Source organism: Homarus americanus, unplaced genomic scaffold, assembly GCF_018991925.1.
Source record: "Homarus americanus isolate GMGI-L3 unplaced genomic scaffold, GMGI_Hamer_2.0 scaffold41027, whole genome shotgun sequence".
Classification (NCBI taxonomy): Eukaryota; Metazoa; Arthropoda; class Malacostraca; order Decapoda; family Nephropidae; genus Homarus; species Homarus americanus.
Window position 1 is genome coordinate 1,605,779 of NW_024745073.1, and position 21,059 is coordinate 1,626,837.

The 21,059-nt window shown below is 45.3% G+C and overlaps 1 protein-coding gene across 2 annotated transcripts in view; it reads left to right on the forward strand.

The window, feature by feature from the left end:
- The first annotated feature begins 2,521 nt into the window (after positions 1 to 2,521).
- LOC121878334 (nascent polypeptide-associated complex subunit alpha, muscle-specific form-like) overlaps positions 2,522 to 21,059 on the forward strand; it is a 28,973-nt gene continuing 10,435 nt past the window's right edge. The window contains exons 1-9 of one of the 2 annotated variants that reach the window (XM_042384490.1): positions 2,522 to 3,428; positions 8,486 to 9,184; positions 9,639 to 12,401; positions 13,783 to 13,969; positions 16,421 to 16,560; positions 17,703 to 17,837; positions 18,928 to 19,062; positions 19,571 to 19,716; positions 20,896 to 21,058. In XM_042384490.1, coding sequence (XP_042240424.1) covers positions 3,363 to 3,428; positions 8,486 to 9,184; positions 9,639 to 12,401; positions 13,783 to 13,969; positions 16,421 to 16,560; positions 17,703 to 17,837; positions 18,928 to 19,062; positions 19,571 to 19,716; positions 20,896 to 21,058 — 4,434 coding nt within the window. In that variant the 5' untranslated portion in view covers positions 2,522 to 3,362. The remainder of the gene's footprint in view (positions 3,429 to 8,485; positions 9,185 to 9,638; positions 12,402 to 13,782; positions 13,970 to 16,420; positions 16,561 to 17,702; positions 17,838 to 18,927; positions 19,063 to 19,570; positions 19,717 to 20,895; position 21,059) is intronic. The other variant, XM_042384489.1, reaches the window with a different exon arrangement.

The following is a 21,059-nucleotide window of genomic DNA, read 5'->3' on the forward strand; positions in this document are numbered from 1 at the left end:
TCAAATATTAAGTTTTTTTGTGACTCACCCACCATACGCCACACTGCATAGTTAATTATAAAGCTCTCCTGCACATCATAAGTGGCGCGTTTGGGCAAGGGTGAGGGGAAATAAACACTAATTGGCACCCTGGTTCTTGTTATAAAGCTGTCCCTTCTTTTGAGATGACCGCTCTTTTTTCCTCTTATTTCGACCCAACTCTCCTGGTGGTCCGTTGATGATCTCATCTTTGTGTACGACGCACCAAACAGATGATAATAACTCATCCAGCACCTGCTAATTAGTGCCAGGTAAACAGACAGGGCGGAAAGCGGCAAATAAAAATAATTCGGCAACTTGTCTCAGGAGGTATCACCCATTCCTGGGAGATGACCCTCCTCAGTCTGCTCTTATATTTCCATCCTTCACTTCTCGTGTTGTGTCATAATCTTATCTGAAAGTACGCCACACTATATATATATATATATATAGTTATAACTCCATCTAACACCTGGTAATTAGGTGTTTGAGTTGAGCGGATCGTGAGATAAACGCGCGGTGGCAACTGAGCCAGGACTTGGGGTAGGCTCTGGCAGACAGATTCGCCACGCGAGTCGACATAAGTTGTATTTACGTGGCCGCGGCCGCATCAATTATCACAGCCGCACCGTGCTACCGGCACCTTGCTGCAGTGATTAGGTGGGTGCTTCAGCCCTAACCCGCAAGGGGGCACGAACCCTGGTACAGTACTGTCAAGTCTCCGATGGGAAACTAACACCAGCAAAGGACTTGAAACATGCGTTCTGTTGATAATTTTCGAACTAATTATTTTGTTCTACAAATTAATTTAACGTGCAGTGACATTCATTCAACACTCGAAAGAAAAAATCAATTAAAGATCAATTCTTATGTCTGAGTGACGTTTTCGGAGGTTTATATATATTTGTGCTGTAAGTCAACAAATACCGGGTACATGAACAATTTGACACACATGATGTGATGCTTTGTGCGAGATGCTTCCCCCGTTGGCCTTGTCTGGTGTCATGGCTTGAAAGTGGAAAGTTGTGGTTTGTTCATGGTCGATCACCATTACTCCAGATGACAATTACAGATGTATTGTGAAGGTTTGCCTTGTCGTTACTCCCAGGTGGACCATAGCAAGTAAACTTTTCCTCAGTCTATCACCTGTTGTGTAATGGTGCCTTGGTATGCTTACGGTTCAGAAGTTTTATTCCGCATCATTTGGACACTATTTCACCTAAGATTAACCACCCTAATGTTACATTGGGGGGGAGGGGTAGGTTAGGTTAGAGTAGCGTTTGGGTGAAATTATTGAGGGGGCCAATCTTCTTCAGGTGATCCCCACAAAGACTTCAGACATGTTCAATTATCAAGGTGTGTTAGTTGAGGGATAATTTTAGTCGCATCAGCATGAAGTAAATGTTCTCAGTGATATAAAAGTCTTATGGTGTGACCTCCAACCTTGGCCCAGCGGGAGAGTTGTAATGGCGTGGTTAGATTAGGTTATTCGATCATCAGGTGACATAAAGGGGGGGGGGGTGCTAATCTTCATATGATCCCTTTCTTCTATTGTATATTTTCACACTGATTCATCTCTCTCTCTCTCTCTCTCTCCACCAAGGTATTTTGTACATTCTCAGACTACCACCACCATCTTAGCCGTTTTGTGTTGGCGGTGCCCATTGTCTGAACTGTATTACATTCAACACCCTCTCATACCGGATTCTTGGAGGTTCGTACGTTGAATTTTTCCTCGTAAGTCGGATAAAATAATACAAATAACAGTGATTTTAAGCCACACCTAACATTCCACTACTAGAGATTGTTAATGTACGGTAAACGTTATCTTAAAGCCAGTTGGGTGACGCCTGAGTAATAAGAGGTCAAAGGTTAAGGTCAAGTAAAGGATCACAGTGACTTGTAATTTATTGTTTGTCTTATATGACTTCTTAAATTATCTGCTTAGCATTTCAAGTTGTTTTAATTACCTGAAGAATCTCCACCTCAACTTATTTCACCTATAAAGATTAACTAACCACCTTTACACTGTTTGGGAGGGGGTGATTATATTACGTTAGCGTTAGGTGTTGTTAGGTTAGGTTAGCGTTAGTTGTTAGGTTAGGTTAGCGTTGGGTGAAGTTAATCTTTAGGTGAAGTAAACTGGGGTGGAGTTTCTTCGGGCCAGTGGGAGCGTATGGACCACTGTGGCTTACAAACAAACACTCAAATTATGTCTCTTCTGTCTCCTTCAAATTTGAGTTAAATATGGTAGAGTCTCGGTGAAGTGTCGGCTCCATTTTGGTTTTTGATTGGCTGTCAGGTCGTAGCTGAAGTGAACCAGTTATAATAATCAGTTACACTTAAGTGGTTTTATTGCGGGTGAAAAACATCGAGTAGTGACTGTGGAGAGTGAGAGAGAGAGTGGTGGAAAGTGAGGGTGAAAGCGGTGGAGAGTGAGGGAGAGAGTGGTCTGTCAGGGTGGTTTAGAACTAACAGGTACTTATAGAGAAGAGGATGTTGGTGGCTGGGACTGGTGTAAGATATTACTAACTACATCGCTTGGTTGATGAGAATTCCCCCGGTGTTTTTGAGGTGGTGGGAGGAGCCTACTTCACTACGGTGTGTGACGAGGATGTGGCACAGAGACTTAAGTGAGTCAGGGGGTGAGATAACATGTGACACCCACGACCTGGCTTACACACCTAGGCCCCAGGTGGTGGTGACCTCTGGCGCCAGGTGGAGCTGCCAGGTGGCGACAGTGGCGCCACAGTAGATGGGGTACACTGCAGGGCTCACCACCCTCTGCTCACCACATATAAACACACAGCCCGACGCTGCTGGCGTTCTTCATTTGTTGTGATACGAGTGTGTGTCGAGTCTTCACCACGGTCCTGACACTAATCCAGAAGATCCTCCACATCCTAAAGTCCCCAGGAGGGCCCCTGCAGCCTCCTGATCCAGGATGTGAGGATCGTTCTGGGGTGTTTGAGTTGACCCCTGGGGCCTCTTGGGCCTTCTGGGAGAACCTCACCTCCCGGGGCCGCAGCAGACAACCCACCAGGTCTGCTCCCCCACCACCTCGCTCATCCTCAACTGGTCGCGTGTGTCGAGGACCCCCGGAGAGTGTCAGAGCCTCCAGGTCCTTTTCCAACAGTCCCGTCTTCCGTCGGTGTGTGTGGGCGTCTCCCAGCCTGCCAGAGGCGCAACAGGAGGCTTCATCACTCTCACCGTGTGGTCGGCGAGGCTCCCCACCTTTTCTTGTGTATTACCTTGACGATAATCCCGATAGTTCACCTCCAGAAGTTTCTGATTTCCTCTCTGACGAATCCTCATCCTGCCCCAGGTCCTCCCCCGCCCTAGAAATGCCTCTGCCAGCCACCAAATCTCCGTCGGTGAGCTTCGACGTCCAGCCCAGGCCAGGACCCGAGGTATCTGTAGAGGGGGTTGTCGCAATAGCTGTAGAAGAATGATGCTGTGACTCCGCTTGGTCCAACAAACAGCTTAGTGCCGTGTGTTAGATGTAAACCTCCACACACTTCGCTCAGGACTTTGAGAGATAAAACTTGATTAATTGCTTCGTTAAACCCTTTCACTGTAGCACAACGAATACAGTTTAATCAAGTGTAATGACAAAAAGGAGGGCATCTAAGACCAGCATAATACACACCCTATCACCTCTGTGCATGGGGCCGACACACTCACCTATACGAAACTCTGCTTGTGACGTGTGTTTAATGCCTATACTCCCTTCCCAGTAGTAAAGGAGAACAGTCTTATGACTCTTGTAGCATTATTTTTAACCCCATATGTTATTAGTGGTTAAAGTTAGTTATGAAAGCTTGTCTTTACACGCTTACTCCCTTTACTGTTAACTAAGAGGAAGCAGCATTAGGGATCACCTGAAGATTAACCTCCCCACTTTATTTCACCTGATAATTAAACACCACCTATTCTACCTAAGTGAGGGGAGGGAGGGGGGTGGATTACGATGTTTAATCTTAAGGTGAAATAAACTGGGAATGGGAAATATTCAGTAGATTTAGTAATTTGTTTGATAGAAATAAAACCTTTATTTTTAGTGATGATGTTAGTCATTAGCGATGTCTTAATCATCCAGTGAGAAAGGTGGCAGGTTTTTTTTCCACTAGATTTTGGGGTAGGTGCTAACGGGAGGAAAGCCGTGTGATGCGAACTGTTATTGTCTAGTGTAAATGTGATAAATCTCTTGTAAGGTCTTTAAAATATTATTATTATTGTTATTATTATTATTATTATTATTATTATTATTATTATTATTATTATTATTATTATTATTATTATTATTATTATTATTATTATTATTATTACACCTTGTACTGTATCAAAAGGTAAGGGCTTTATGATACGGCTCTTAACATGAGTAAGTCTGGGGGGGGGGTTACTTGATTATGTACGTGTGAGGCGCGCGTGGTGGTCATATGCCTGGCAGTGTGATGTAAAGAGACGTGATGGTATGTGATAAAAAAAAACTCCCTCGTGTGAAGAAAAAAAAACTTTGTTACTCAGTTATTCAGGTAAGGCTGTATACCGGTTTATGTACAATACCCATATAGATACACCTAATTTACCGATATGGGAACACCTGCTTTACTAATATAGGAGCACCTAATTCACCGATATAGGAACACCTAATTCACCGATATAGCCACACCTGGTTCACCGATATAGCGACACCTGTCACTGAGGCAGAGAGCCAGGTGTAGGCTTGATTATGCGTTGAAGTCAAGTGCGTGCCAGTCGCCATTATGTGCGAAATAGGTCATCTGACTGTTGACTGTGGGAGGCTACTGACTGTCGTGGCTACTGACTGAGGGAGCTACTGACTGTCGCGGCCACTAACGATGAGGGGACTACTGGGGGAGGGGAAGTGGTGGGTAGCGAGGAGCCACGTGCCAGTAGAAAGGTATCACTAGGAAATACACAGAGGCTGACATCACTCCTGAGTTAACTCTTCCAATAGCTTGCTGGGAGGTGGGTGTGAGGGCAGGTAGGGTGGGCTAGGGTGTTAGGAGAGGTGGGGTGGGCTAGGGTGTGAGGGTAGGTAGGGTGGGCGAGTGTGAGGAGAGGTGGGGTGGGCGAGTGTGAGGAGAGGTGGGGTGGGTTAGGGTGTGAGGGTAGGTAGGATGGGCGAGGGTGTGAGAAGAGGTAGGATGGTCTAGTGTGAGGAGAGGTAGGATGGGCTAGTGTGAGGAGAGGTAGGATGGGCGAGGGTGTGAGGAGAGGTAGGATGGTCTAGTGTGAGGAGAGGTAGGATGGGCTAGTGTGAGGAGAGGTAGGATGGGCTAGTGTGAGGAGAGGTAGGATGGGCGAGGGTGTGAGGTTAGCTTGGTGATTAAAAGGTGTTTAAATAAGGTGTAACAGGTATTAAGAAGCCTACGGTATAAATACGATAAGGACACGTTTGAAGCACAAGGGAGAGATTAATAAAAACATAAATCACTTACTCCGGACCCTCGAAGGTGCAGCCGCTAGTTTACCTTTAATGTAAACGTTGGAACGCATCTAATTGGCTGACTAATAATAAAGCGATGAATTAAGTTAGCTGTTAAAATTTTATCTATGCCGTTCACCTCTCCTACAACCATATGATAAAGGCTGATACCGACAAGTTTGTTCTGAGTATGGCAGATGGCGGTATGGTTGTGTCAAAACGAAACGCGGGCGGTTTCATTAGTGTTTTTATGACTCCTATCTCCGTCGGTACGCTTCGATAAAGATTCCTCTTCTTGTCATTAACGTGATATTTTATCTGTGCTGGTAAGATTGATGTAAGTGTTTGTGTTTAGTCTTGTACCTCGCGTCACTCCCAGGAACTCAAGGTGTCAACATGGTGTGGGTTTTAATTAACTGAACTATAGTGTATTCGGAGTGTCCAGTTGTTAAAGTTCGATACCTAAGATATCTATTGTTTGTGTTTTATGTGAGTCACTCCGAATTTATATTACTAATATCAGATTCAGAAGTAACATTAGGAAGAGTCAGTGTTGTTTCGGGAAAGATACTTGAATGAATCTTAGGTGTGGCAGGGGTGCATCTGTACGGAATTTTTTTTTGAAATGAATTATTGGACCAAGAAAACATTTTGTTCCAACCTCCCATCGTCTTAATCCACCTGCTGATCCACCTCAAACCCTTATTGTTACTGATGCCGTATTAGTAAGATGGTGGTGAAAGTTACTGTGATATTCATACTGTATTCTTAATTTACCTCATTTCCCCGCGTTAGTCGCCTCTAGTTAGTCACCTAAAAGAACGCCTTCCTTGACTAAGAGAACCCCCCTTCCCCTCTCCTCTCTCCGTCTCCCGGCCTCCTCACAACACTCGCACCTAATCAAACACTTATCAGTCACTAGTGCAGGGATGGCCAGTTCTTGGTGGCCCTTGTTGTCTTAATCTTTTTTTTCTTAATATTTATGAGGTTTAAGTCATGACCATACACCTGGTTCTTGAGATCTTACAAGTTACATAAGGTGTTGGGATGTGTGTTGATGGTGGTGTTAAACAGAAGAAGACCTGCCTGTACACACACTGGTTTAGAAGCCCCTACGTGTCATATACTACTCAACTACATAATTCAACACACTGTAGAAGACACAACCACTGTAGTTTCATCTCTACATTAACTACATCATTATATATACATACATAAGAAAAAAAATAACCGGGTCACCACAATGATTTACAATACATGAAACCATACAGTACGTAAACCTTCTCTAGACATGTAAAATTAATTCCGGGTTGGGAACTTGGGTGGCATGTTAGGTGTCTGAAGGCTTGAGTCTCTCTCCTTCAAGGGCGGAGCGTGACCTTGGACTGACGTGTATCTCATTCCTGTGTGTATGTGTGTGTCATTAACCCCAAAGTACGTACGATAACAACTCATAATGGTGTACGATATTTTGTGCTTCTAAATGTATACAAGGAAACCGTATTCATATCTGCATGTAATCTTCGTAAGGTTAATTTTATTATTATTTCTGTTCGTTGTATTTTGTTATATTTGTTATTAATAATGGTAATGGTGGTATATATAGTGTAGTGCAGTATGTTGGTGTGATATTGTGATGGTATGGTGATGGTAGTGATGTTAATGGTGAAATTTCTTGGTGTTAGTGATGAGTGAGGGTGTGAATGGTGTTTGCTGGTGATGGTGTTATAGTGATGATGACCTGTTGGAAGGTGTGGTTCAGGTGTAGTGTGTGGTGCAGGTGTAGGGTGTGGTGCAGGTGTAGGGTGTGGTGCAGGTGTAGGGTGTAGTGCAGGTGTAGGGTGTGGTGTAGGTGTAGGGTGTGGTGCAGGTTTAGGGTGTGGTGCAGGTGTAGGGTGTGGTGCAGGTGTAGGGTGTGGTGCAGGTGTAGGGTGTGGTGCAGGTGTAGGGTGTGGTGCAGGGGTGTGGTGCAGTGTGTAGTGGTGGTGCAGGTGTGGGGTGTGGTGCAGGTGTGGGGTGTGGTGCAGGTGTATGGTGTGGTGCAGGTGTAGGGTGTGGTGCAGGTGTAGGGTGTGGTGCAGGTGTGGGGTGTGGTGCAGTGTGTGGGGTGTGGTGCAGGTGTAGGGTGTGGTGCAGGTGTAGGGTGTGGTGCAGGTGTGGGTGTGGTGCGGTGGTGCAGGTGGGGTGTGGTGGTGTGGGGTGTGGTGCAGGTGTGGGGTGTGGTGCAGGTGTGGTGTGGTGCAGTGTAGTGTGTGGTGCAGGTGTGGGGTGTGGCGCAGGAGGAGCTGGGTGGGTCGATAGCGCTCAGGTAAAACGACCTTGACATAGCTTTTTATACCTCCACCGGCCCCGTCCTGGAACCCACCTATCTCGTCTAGAACCCACCTATCTCGTCTAGAACCCACCTATCTCGTCTAGAACCCACCTATCCCGTCTAAAACTACTCCATCTTGCCCTAGAACCACCCTATAAAGCCTACCATCCAGCACTTTGTACCTGGTCCACTGTGTGTGTGTGTGTGTGTGTGTGTGTGTGTGTGTGTGTGTGTGTATATATGAATGTATGTTTGTATGTATGTATGTATGTTTGTTTGTATGTATGTATGTATGTATGTATGTATGTATGTATGTATGTATGTATGTATGTATGTATGTATGTATGGGGGGAGTTTAAAAGGGTAAAGAAAAGCTAGATTTTAAAGTATAATTTATTGTGTCACCTGAGCAAAACATAGATTTTTTTTTTTATAATTTCCTTGTTAAAAAACTTTCCAAATTTGTTGATTGTCATTGATAACCTTTATTTGTATACTGAGGAGCCCAGCTTCTTATGATATATATGGCTGTTGAATTATCTGAAGATTAGCCCCTCAGCTTAATTTACCTGAAGGTGAAATAAGCTGAGGGGGCTAATTAATCTTCAGGTGATCTCTTTTGTTTTATAGTGTGGTGACATATTTGAGCCCACACATAGTATATATATAACCCTTGTGTCACGGTGGTCACGTCCCGCCAGAGTGTACTGTCCCACGGCGTCCATCAGTCTCCGCTGCCCTCACCGCCCGGCTCCAGGACTTCCACGCCCACGGGTTATCGCACGCCCACCGGCTACCAGACCTCGGCCCCGTCCTCGCTAGAGGGCTCACCCATCCCACGCAGGAAGTGTCGCCCAACGAAAACCTCTACTTCTAGGAAGGAGGAGGACGCCGCGGAGATGGTGGAAGTAAGTGGGAGTGAGACGGGAAAAGGTGGACTCACTTGGCGGTCACGGAAGGAGGCTCCCAACCAGCGTGCGGTGCCTCCCTGGGCAGAGCCTGACGCTCAGCCACCCCCGCCGCCCTCACAACTCTATGCCAACCTCACACCGCCAACCTCACGCAGGACTATGAAGCCAGCCTCACCCCTCTCCTCGGCCACGGACACCAACCCCACGCCCAAACACTTCAACATACCGACGGCCGGAGCCAGCCCGGTCATGGTACGCAGGTCCCTCTTCCGCACAGAAAGCCCCGCCAGGGCCAAATCCGTTGACTCCCTTACCCGTTCAGTCCCCTGGGCTGAACGTAAGCTCCGGGCTACCCCAAGGACCGACTCGCCATCCAGGGCCGCGTCTAAGACCGAGGCACCGTCCTGGGCCATTCCAAGAACAGACGCACCAACTCAGCAGGCAGCCAGGACAGAGGGAGCACCCAGTTCAGCTCCAGCACAGCAAAAGGCAGCACCCAGTCCAGCACCCAGTTCCAGTCCAGCTTCACAGCAACGGGCAGCACCCAGTCCAGCTCCAGCACAGCAACAGGCAGCAACCAGTCCAGCTCCAGCACAGCAACAGCAGTACCCAGTCCAGCTCCAGCACAGCAACAGGCAGCACCCAGTCCAGCTCCAGCACAGCAACGGGCAGCACCCAGTCCAGCTCCAGCACCAACAGGCAGCACCCAGTCCAGCACAGCAACAGGCAGCACCCACAGCACAGCAACGGGCAGCACCCAGTCCAGCTCCAGCACAGCAACGGGCAGCACCCAGTCCAGCTCCAGCACAGCAACAGGCAGCACCCAGTCCAGCTCCAGCACAACAACAGGCAGCACAGTCCAGCTCCAGCACAGCAAGGCAGCACCCAGTCCAGCTCCGCACAGCAACGGGCAGCACCCAGTCCAGCTCCAGCACAGCAACAGGCAGCACCCAGTCCAGCTTCAGTACAGCAACGGGCAGCACCCAGTCCAGCTCCAGCACAGCAACAGGCAGCACCCAGTCCAGCTCCAGCACAGCAACAGGCAGCACCCAGTCCAGCTCCAGCACAGCAACGGGCAGCACCCAGTCCAGCTCCAGCACAGCAACGGGCAGCACCCAGTCCAGCTCCAGCACAGCAACAGGCAGCACCCAGTCCAGCTCCAGCACAGCAACAGGCAGCCAGGACAGAAAAACAACCCCAGTCGGTTCCCAAAATGTACACACCATCCCAGGCTACCCCCGGGAGGGACGTCCCGCTACAGAAAGGTTCTAGCAGCAAAGCGTCGTTTCGCAGTGAGGCCATGTCGTCTTCGTTCTCTCATGAGATGTCTGTGAGTGAGAAGGTAACGGTGTCATCGCGTCACCAAAGTGAGGTGATGACGCGCACCTCACACGCAACAACTGACTCATCAGCCACACAATGTACACCCCGGGACCCTCCATGGGGTGTTCATGGGGGACGAGACACCGGAGGTGGCACTCAGCCCCAGAGTAAGGCCGGGCAGGGTGCCAGTAAGGGTCAGGGAGCGCCTCGCCCACAGACCCATAGTCAGGCCACGGGCCAGATGACCCACCGCCCACACGGGAGCTCAGACGCGCCCCGGCACTCACCCGGGATGATGGTCAGCGCCAAAGCTGCTACCGAGGGTCAATCCGCCCCTGGGAACTTAACACAGGAGCAGAGTTCTCCCACACCCTGGCGTAAAACTGTCAGCCAAGTGGCGGGTGCCAAGGCCGCCCCCTCCCAGCAGCCATCACACAAGGATGATGCCAGTGTTGCTTCTGGTAGTGCAGAACCCAGCGCTGCCTCTCCTGCTTCTAGAGAGGGACAAGTGCCCAATCAGACCCTTCATCAGGGGCCCCAACAAGCCCCTTGGAGAAGAACGACAGGTACCGTGGAACAAGCGCCTGCTGTCACGCAGGCCAGCCCAGAACCTAATAAGTCAGAACCTAATAAGTCTCACGTGACGGGGAGTGATAAGCACAAAAAGGAAACTGTCTTGCAGGCAAGCAGCGCCGCTCAGGTGGCCGATTCTCAGCCCAGCTGGCGCAAACAGAACTACAAGAGCCGCCAAGCAGCAGCATCAACTGCTGCTGCTGCGCCTACTCAGCCTCCTGCATCCACTACCCCTCTGGGCAAAACTTCCCAACAAGTCACTGTCACGCCTGCCTCCAATGCTACCACTGTAAACAAATCTATTGTCACTGCTCCTGCAGGAAAATCCACATCGCTTACCCCTGCTGTACACAAACCTGCCTCTCCTGTCCCTTCAGCTGCAGACAAGCCTGCCTCTCCTGTCCCACCAGCTGCAAACAAACCTGCCTCTCCTGTTCCTCCTGCAAACAAGCCTGTCTCTCCTGCAAACAAACCTGTCTCTCCTACCCCTCCTGCAAACAAGCCTGTCTCTCCTGTCCCTCCTGCAAACAAACCTGTTTCTCCTGTCCCTCCTGCAAACAAGCCTGCCTTTCCACTCTCTATCACTACAAGCAAACTTGGATCTCCTGTCCATGTGCTAAGCAAATCCGTTACTTCTCTCCCTGCTGCTACCAGTCCAATCCCCACTGCGGTCAGCCCTGTCCCTATTGCAATCGGTCCTGCCCCTGTAGTGCCAAGTGCCGGAGGCCTTCCCATATCAGCACCAAGTCCGCCTCAAGTCAGCGGGGCGGCGGAGACCCTGGAGGTGGCCGCAGCTGAGGCCCAAGTTTGTGGCAACATAGAAGCCAGGCGGGCCACCAGCCAGCCGCTAGCACCTCCCCACACCACCACCCACTCACCAACACCGCCCCTCCCACCCAAACAAACCGCCGCAGCCATCGTCAGCGCCCCGACAGTGCCACAAGCTCCCAAACCAGCAGTCAGTCCCGTACAGCCCATTCCGTCCGCTCCTGTAACTGTACAGCCATCCTTGGCAGCACAGCCAACCCTAGCCCCTGCATCTGGGTTGTTAACAGTTGCACCAACACCTACTACAGCCCTGATTGCCTCATGTGTGACAGAGACCAGTCCAAGTGAGATCGCGGCCACAACTGTCACCACACCACAACACGCCATGCCAATCCCAACACCACCACCAGTGCCAGACGCTAAATTTCTGAAAAGTGGAGGCCAGATATTAACCTCATCCTCTGTGACTGCCACCCAAGGAATAAGTCCTGCTACTGCCCAGAAACACACGGCCATATCTAGTCAACTAGAAGAATCACCCAAGGAACCGGCAACAGGGATGAAGCCCCCGCAGCCTGAATTCCCGCCTCCACCTCCCGTGGATCAAATTGAAGTGCTTCCAGGATCTAGTGAACTTGACCCCGGGCTTCCACCACCCCCAAGTTTCACACAGGAGGAAAGAGCTGCCTCGTCCTTGGGGATCACGACGCGGCTTCAAGATCTGGTTGAACAAGAAGGGGAGAATTTACCCTCGCCTGAGTACGTGCGAGAGTCGGTAACGAAACGCATCAAGGCCTTCGAAAAGCAGGCGTCTAAAGAAGAGGAACCTCCTATAGTTGAACGTCAAGTGCCTGTTGCTAGACCCGTGGCACCCTGGGTGAAGAAAACTTCCTCGGGACTCGTCCACCAGGATCGGTACTGGGATATGACCTCCCCAGAAGAGCCTGACGTCATCTGGCCATCACCTCCTCCACCGCAGCAGAAAGAAACCGAAAGAACGAAATCACCCTCGATTCCCGCTCCGTCCAGCTCACCCCTGAAGGTATCGTGTGGCCCTCCTGAACCCCATATACACACACACACACACACACACACACTTCTCTTGTCATGTACTCTTTTCCTCCTCCACTTAATAACCCCTAAATTGTTGTCTTTGGCATCGTTGACAGAATGAACTAACCTCAAAACAGCGACTGTGTATCTGAAACCAGGAGGACTCAAGTGCACCAACTAAAAGAGTTCATCATTACTATAACGTGTGCTAACCCTGTTGTATAAAGTCCTGATGTGTGTTATATAAGCAGTGTAGCAGTAATGAATGTAAACTAATGGCAAATAACGACTCCTCTCTGAACTGTTTACTTACGATGTGTATTAACGAGCAAGATATATTTTAATGGTGTGAATTATTTTGTGGTGATCCTTTTGTATATTGTGATTTTTTTATTTTGTGTGTACATATGAAGGTGACTCCTGCAGTGTGTTACTTGTTTGTTTATTCTGGATATATATATATATATGTATATACAGTATATATATATATATATATATATATATATATATATATATATATATATATATATATATATATATATATATATATATATATATATATATATATATATATACATGTATTTATTTATTTTCTTTGTCTCAGAATATCCTTGCTTACAGTGTTATTAGAGTGTTGCATGTTTAAAGCCTGTGACGTTAACAATATATCGATCGAAAGTGTTACGGTGTGACGCTAGTTGGTGTGATACAAGTCTCTCTCTCTCTCTTTCTTAACTTGTGTTGGGTAGTTTTAGTTACAAAGCTCCACTCATTCTCCCTCTGTTATTAATTTATTTATTTTTTTGGTCTCTAAGAGCTGCGCAGTAAACTACAAACTTATTGGCTATGAAATATTTATTAGTTACTTTACCTCGTCCTTGTTGTATTGCTCCTTCCTTAGCGTCTGTTTACATATAATCCAAGCTCAGGTTAATCCAGTTTAGTCGATGTGATTATAGCTGGAGTTGTGTGTGGATTACTATGCATTGTGTCCGAACTAATTTCTGGAAAATCTGAGACTTCACCAGTGGAGAAAAAAATTACTCTTGGAACCAAATTACATTAACTTTAAACTTTGGTGCTTACGGAAGGGTGAATCAAGGAACAGTTTGAGATCTTTCCAAGACGGATCTCAAACACTTATTCCTTCAAAGTTTTCACAGGGATGAGAAACAATTGCAGCAGATATAATTTGGTACCGTAAAGAGATTTTTTTCCTATCGAGTAAATATTTAATGTATTTTTGAGTGGATACATTCTCTCAGGAGATGGTGTAGTGATGAGGGTGACACCTACGTAACATCCCTCCCAGGTGAGATGTGACCTGCTGTGACCTTGCTACAGTAATATGCTTTCCCTCTCTTCCGCAGGCACCCTCGGCCATCCCCGTAGCTCCCCCACCCAAGGCTGCCGCTCCAGCAGTGACACCGGGGCCAAAGGTCAGCCCCCTCCCCGTGACCGCCTCTAAGGTTGTCCCCCCACGCGTTCGACCCCGCCTACCCCGGGAGAGGTCCGTCTCCGTCGGCGATTACCACGCCCACTACATCACCCCCGACGGTAAGTCAAGGATTATAATATAGTGCATGGTCAAGGATCAGATATGCCTCACGATGGACATTAACCACACCACACTCAACACACCACAACACTCTTCCATACACCTTAATACACATCACACTACCACAGACACAGACACACACACACACACCACATTCCGACGCTGCTATATTAAAGCACTGCCTTAACCAACAGTCTGTCACTGGAGCACAAAAACAGAATTAACGTCAGTTCCTGTATAAGAGTAAGTGGGTGGCGGAGGGAAGGAGAGTAGGGGGTAGGTGGAGGGAAGGAAGGTGGTAGAGGCAGGTGAGAAGGAAAGCAGCCCTCCTGACACTGGTTATGGGCTTCAGTATCCCTCTCCCCCTCGCGTCTACCGACAGACATGGTGAGAAACCAGGGATGGAATACGCTTGGCTTGGGCACACATACCACACCTCCACCACTACCCTACATACCACACACACACACACACACACACATGTACGTATTTACTGGGAGGCGTCAACCAAGTTGTGTCGGGGAATATTAATGGTTTGCTCTTCTTTAACGAGATCATTAATTTTTCTCCTGTTACCACTGAGGTGACGACACTGCGTCAAAAATGATCGCACTGATAATCAAATCAGCCCTAATGAACGTAGCCTAGCCATTTAAGATAAGTTCCTTGGACCTCGGGGACCGTTAGGGGCAGTATGGATGCAGCACCTGTGATTATACTTCTCGACCATAGTAACCACACTTCATCTCCCTTCACGCACTCTCGAACCGGTATTCCCACTTTTCGGTCATAATACGCTCATATCTTAACGCAAGATATTAACTACATAAAATTAGGAAAGTAATGATTAGTGATTTTGTTTCGGCAGACCGGCAGTACTAACTCGTGTGGCTCTGGGAAAAAATTTTGATGATTGAAAAGGAGACTTGACCAACACTGGAGTAGGTTCAGGTACATTCAGGAGCCGGTGCATGCCCAGTACTTGCCAGCAGTGCGTAACAGAGACGTGACCGATCGCCCAAGCGGCTAACGAGCCGATCAGTGGTGAGGAGGATAAAAGTACAAGTAAGAGATAACCAAGGTTAAAACTGCTAAGAGTGTAGAATTAGTCTGGCAATTTTCCAACGTAACGAACATTCACCCTGCAGATAACTAGCAAAAAAGTTCTTTTTCTGGTTGTGACGCTTCCACGGCCAAATGGCAACAGCAACCGACTAAGTTGAGACTTGGGATAGCACTTGTGTTTCGTAACGAGAGTAACCCGTCCGCATTCGTACAACTAATTATCATTGAGACACAATTAAAATTTAATTGCAAACTTGACGCATTGCACGTGATATTACAGTGATATAGTAGCACCCCATAATCAAGTTCGTGCCTTTGCTTATCTTTTTGTTTGCCACACTGAGCAATGACGAGCCAGCGGCGCCACTTTGACTTTGGAAGATGGGTTGTAGTACGGTTTTCCGTAATTAATAAGTCCCATAACCAAGCCTAACCTATAGCAATTCATTTTTGTTTAGGGTGTGAGTGCAGGACGACCACTCATTCGTAGTTCAATACAAGTAAACAAAGCACTGGGTCATTGACATTAAACTTCCGGTTTCCATCAGCAGGCGTGGTGTCTTGATCAACAAATATTACGATGTCATTTGTAATGTGAAGATTAAAACATTCTGGTGCAAAAGGTATGGAACAAATATTACGCTTTACTTACTTGAAACTCCAGAGATCTTTTCTTTTACATGCTTCTATCCATTTTCTTGTAAGCTTGGCACTCCGTGGAAATCTATGAAAATACAGTAACTAACAAAAATAAGACGAATTTCTTCTATGGCAATTTCTGCGCTGACGAGAAATAACGGAGATATGGCGAGTTAAAAAAAAACTACAACATTCACTCGAAGAGCTCTGTTCTCGGCAATAGGTAAACAATTAACTGAGGAGAATGGTGCATTATGGGTTTTGTGGTGCCCGGACTCGACAACTGGCTGTTAGTACCAGAAATGAAGGTCAGATTAGTTAGAACCACAGCAAGAACCATAGGAAAAAAAATATGGAAAAATCGAAACCTGGCTACTATCATAAATTGACCAAACCTTTTCTTATTCTTACACCGAACCCTTCGAGAAGCTTCTGCACAAGCTACCATTGTTAAAAAAATGTATGAACTTGATCACTTTAAGAATCGCGCCTTCACTGTTGACAAGATGACCAATGGAAAAGCCAAGTGACGTCACCTTAGTTGACCCCTCAGCACGCAGAACGAGTCGCTGAGTTGTCATTAATTTTCTTTATTTTGTACCATGCCTGGTTTGCCCAGGAGACTTTACCTTCGTTCTCACTCATAAACAGTATATAATAATCATTACTCATACAAATCAGTGGAATAACTTACTCTTAATGATGATTATATAGTGTTACGATTTCTTTTAACTTTTAACCTGCAGAACTTCCGCTTGTCAAGATGCCTGCTGAAGGTGCCACAACTGACTCCTCCCCTGAACATGGAAAAACTGCCCCAGTTAAAGGTGATCCTCCATTTGACCCATGGTGTGACCCCAAGAATCCTAGGGTCATTAGCTTCCAGGTTTGTCCCCCCAAAATTATTATTTCAATAGCAAGTAGGATTTGTTGAGATACCTGCCTCTCTATCCACCGCGTTTCTCTCAAATGTCAATTATTTTGGGTAAAAAAAATATTAACATTTTATTTGTTTTTGCATGTTTGTAAGTCCTAGGTTATATGCATGTACAGTATATAACTAGTTATAAATAGAAACTGGACAGTGGCATATATAAGTTTCTGGAGGGGAGGGGGGCAAGATTTGAAGATGGGCCACTATTTTATTTCTTTCCAAGGGTGTAAACAGGGAGTGAGCCCATACATCTGGGGTGTCACTGTTTAACTCCCCCCCCCCCCATTTTTTTTTATTGACCAATTTCAAGTACTTTTTGAGGCCATATGCAATGAATAATAGCGACATATTTTATGGATACTATTAGTACAGTACTTTTGTTAGAGGCTTTCTCCCCAGACTATAGGCCTGAATTAATGTTTAATTCCTTATTTCCTTGGGAACTGGTTAAGTTGGGTTGACAGTTGAGGGCAATTGCAAGAAAGGGGGTGGGGCATGGCCACTTGGCTCCCTATATATGCCACTGATGAAACTTTTCGAATTAAAAATAGCAAAAAAAAAATATTGTAAATTGCCCAGCATTATACATACAACTGTACAATATGGCACTTAGCGTGTTCAGAATCACCCTTTGAAGTACTATTACTAGGACATCCATTTAATGAAAACTGATCGAAATGCCTGTTTGTGATTAGAAACTTTTCATGCCATGGTCAGTTGTGGACAAAATTCCCTGGACTTGGCAGTATCTAGCGTGCAAGTACAGTACCCTGTACTTGAGGATCATTAGGTGAAGGGGATAGTAATTTGAACACGTTTTTTTTTGTGGTTGTGACATAATAAGCTATAAAAATGAGTATTATTATATATAAACCAATTTATTTATGACCCAGAAGTACATGCTAGATATTGACAAGCGTTCAGGGAATTTTTCTGAAACTATACATTAGATTTATGACTTGATAGGCTGTATGTATAATAAGAAAACTGTCTTGGATGAACAGGTTATGTAAGAACAACTTAAAGGTCACAACAGTTAAATCTTTGACATAACATTCCAAAGAGTCACCACAGTCTGTCTTTCCATGGTTCAGGATGTGAGTGCTGCTGCCTTCAAGATCAAATCTGGGATCATGAACACTCCATGTACCAAGTCCCACATGTCCAGCTTCACTGACATGGAAATATTCTTCAAGAAAGAGTTCAACCAGTACACTGGCAGCTTTAAGGTTAGTATATCCATTAATTGTATCTTGAGGTGGCAGAGATAAGCAGTTGCTCGAAAGAATATGGCCAAATTTATTCATGAAAGCACTCATGAAGAAATAACTTGGCACCTAGTCTTTCACTGATGTTCTTTTCTACTTATTTATTCTTATGGTTTTATGTAATCTCCTTGTCTATCTAGCCTAAACAACAATCATACTTTGAAATGCTTTTATTTTACATTGTAAGTACATGTTAAGTGTTTCTGCAGAATTTGTTAACATTTTCTGAGGAGATGTTTATTGGTAAATATCTTTTGGGAAGATTACATGGTATGTACATGCTTAAGTGTCGCTTTCCAGGTCATATCAAGCGACTATACTAGTAGGTCTTATAAGAAGAGCATTCACACATCTAGATGGTGCGACCCTCATAATGCTCCTCAAAAGTGAGGTGCTTCCCCTTTTGCAGTACATGTACTATCACTCCAGTCTGGTCCCTGAAATATGCTAGAGACTGTCTAGTTTATTGAAAATGACCAAAGGAGGTCCACCAAATAGGTACATTCCCAATGACATTTCAGTTACCCAGAGAAATTAGAATGTCTGCAGTTGCCTAGTTTATATTATAGGCAGGCAAGGGGTGACAATAGAAATCTACTATAAACACCTCCGAGCTCATTACACAGTCGAGTGTTCATACCTAGAGCTGGCAGATGCCTGCCCCACAAGGGGTCACAGCTTAAGGTTAAAGAAGCCACAGGTTCAGAAAATTGTCATTGGAATTTTTTTTGAAATGAGAGTTGTGAACTCTTGGAACACCCTGCCGGAGACTAATTGTGAGAGCACTGAGTGTAAGCTCATTCAAGACCAAACTTAACCAACACTGGCACAGGTATGGATACATTCTGGAACCAGTACATGCCCAATACTTGCCAACAGTAGTGTGAAACAGAGTTGTGATCAACCACCAAAGTGGATAAAAAGCCAACAAATGGCAGAGGATAAACTGAAGTAAAATATGTGGCACTGGAACCTATGACTGTGCATGTAGCAGTACGGTATATGTTGACATATAGTATCAATAACTTCATTACTTTTCATATTTTTTTAGGAGCGTGGAGCTAGGTACACACTCTTGATGTTGTCAGAGGAACAACAGAAGAAGGGAGTCATTGCTGCTTCAGCAGGCAACCATGCTCTTGCCCTTTCCTACCATGGCCAAGACCTGGGCATTCCCGTCACAGTGGTGAGTTACATATACTGTACTTATTAGTTTTTCCATGTTTATTTGATTTTCAGAGTTCACACTCAGAACTATAGGTTCTGTAGAAAGAATTATTGACTTTGTGTGTGTGTGTGTATGTGTGTGAAGTTTCATTTTAAGTTGTAGAGGCAGATTAAACAAAGAACTTGACCAATTTAATCTATTTTAGTGCTGTATGTATAGGTATTTTGACCTAGAAATGAACAGTCGTATTATTTATCTTTTCATCTTCCTTACCTGGCTATAACATGTGTATTTTCTTTGTACTTTACACATATTTTATATGAAACTACTATACTGTTCTGTATGTAAAAATTGTATTGCCATATTTGCAAAACTATCCAGCTTTACAATACTGTACTGTACCTTCTTGCAATAGGGTAAAAATAATCTAATACAGTACAGTACATGTTATCAATACTTTTTACATATGTTAAAGTAAATAAATCATCCTTACAAAGTACTCAGGCTTCTGAATGCCTTTGTTCAGGTGATGCCCCTGGTGGCTCCCATCATGAAGGTGCAGGCCTGCAGGCAGTATGGTGCCAACATCATCGTTAAGGGGAATGACATCGGTGAATGTCGCGAGTATGCCCTCAAGATTGCCCAGGAGCAGGGTCTCCTCTACATAAATGGGTAGGTGTAACCACATCAGTTTGTAGTCATCATGAAGTCACTTATTATTTAGGTCACATGTACCAATAGGTTAGATAGCATGGATAAACAATGGTTATACAGTATTGGTTAAAATTTGAATTGTGAGCAGATCAACTGTGGCCAGATGGGAGTTACAAACACCAATACCTATGACATCTTGTCAGGTATGACTAGATTTTCTCTATTTGTTACAGTTGATGGAAAAGGTTAAGATAAGTTCACCATCATATACAGGACAGAGTGATAAGACATTTTTTATACAGCATTTTAAATTGCTTAATTGTAAGTACTGTACAGTATTGTGGTAGTGGAAGGTGAATGCCATCATGCTGCCTCCTAATCTTTCAGTGCCCAGTATATTAGTTGTTAATATATAGTACTGTATTGATTATAAGTGTTCAGACCATAAAAGTTTATGTGTTGCTCTCAGAGTGCACATCCTTTTATAGTGAAGTGTCACAATTAGTCAGTGTTTATACAGTGGTGACCTAATTTCTTGGCCTTGATAGTGTATATAACTGATGAGTAAACTAGTTGGCTCACCTCACTATATTTTACAAATTTGGTGATGACTATTTACATGACTCATTAGCCGACTGTGGCCAACCTCCAACCATTGCAGGAAGCTAATCAATTTGTATTATAGATGCACCTCATCATCAGATTTTATTATATGGTCTGTATAATATTTTATTTTATTGAAAATTATCATATACTGTACTGTAGCTAATAGTTACCTGAAAACAAACATTTGTAGGTGGACACCAAGTAAAATAAAAGAATTCAACATTGTGGCTGCTTTAGTCATGGCACTTGATATTAACTGGGGATGTAAGAATCTAAAGGTTAATATTTGCACAGAGACTGTGTGGACATGGCTGTAAATAAACTTTTTGTGATATTCTTTACTCGGTACTTTTACAATAATTTATCCCTTTTTTTTTATTGTTATCCTTTTAGGTTTCTTAAGACAAAACATTTTCACATCTCTCTCCCACCTCGAAGGATGAAATTATTCCTTAATATTTTTTATATGACAGACACTTGAATGTTAAAAAGAAATTAAAGAAAGATAGGAAGGGGAGAGGATACGACAGCACAGCACAGAGGTGAGTTACTATTTTCCACCACTTTAGTTTGCTCTATTTGCTCCTACAGATATGACCATCCACACATCCTGGCAGGTCAAGGCACCATGGGGCTAGAGATAGTGGAGCAGGTGCCTAACATTGATGCTGTGGTTATTCCAGTTGGTGGTGGTGGCCTTATTGCTGGTGTGGCACTGGCTGTCAAGGCTCTTTATCCACACGTCCAAGTCATTG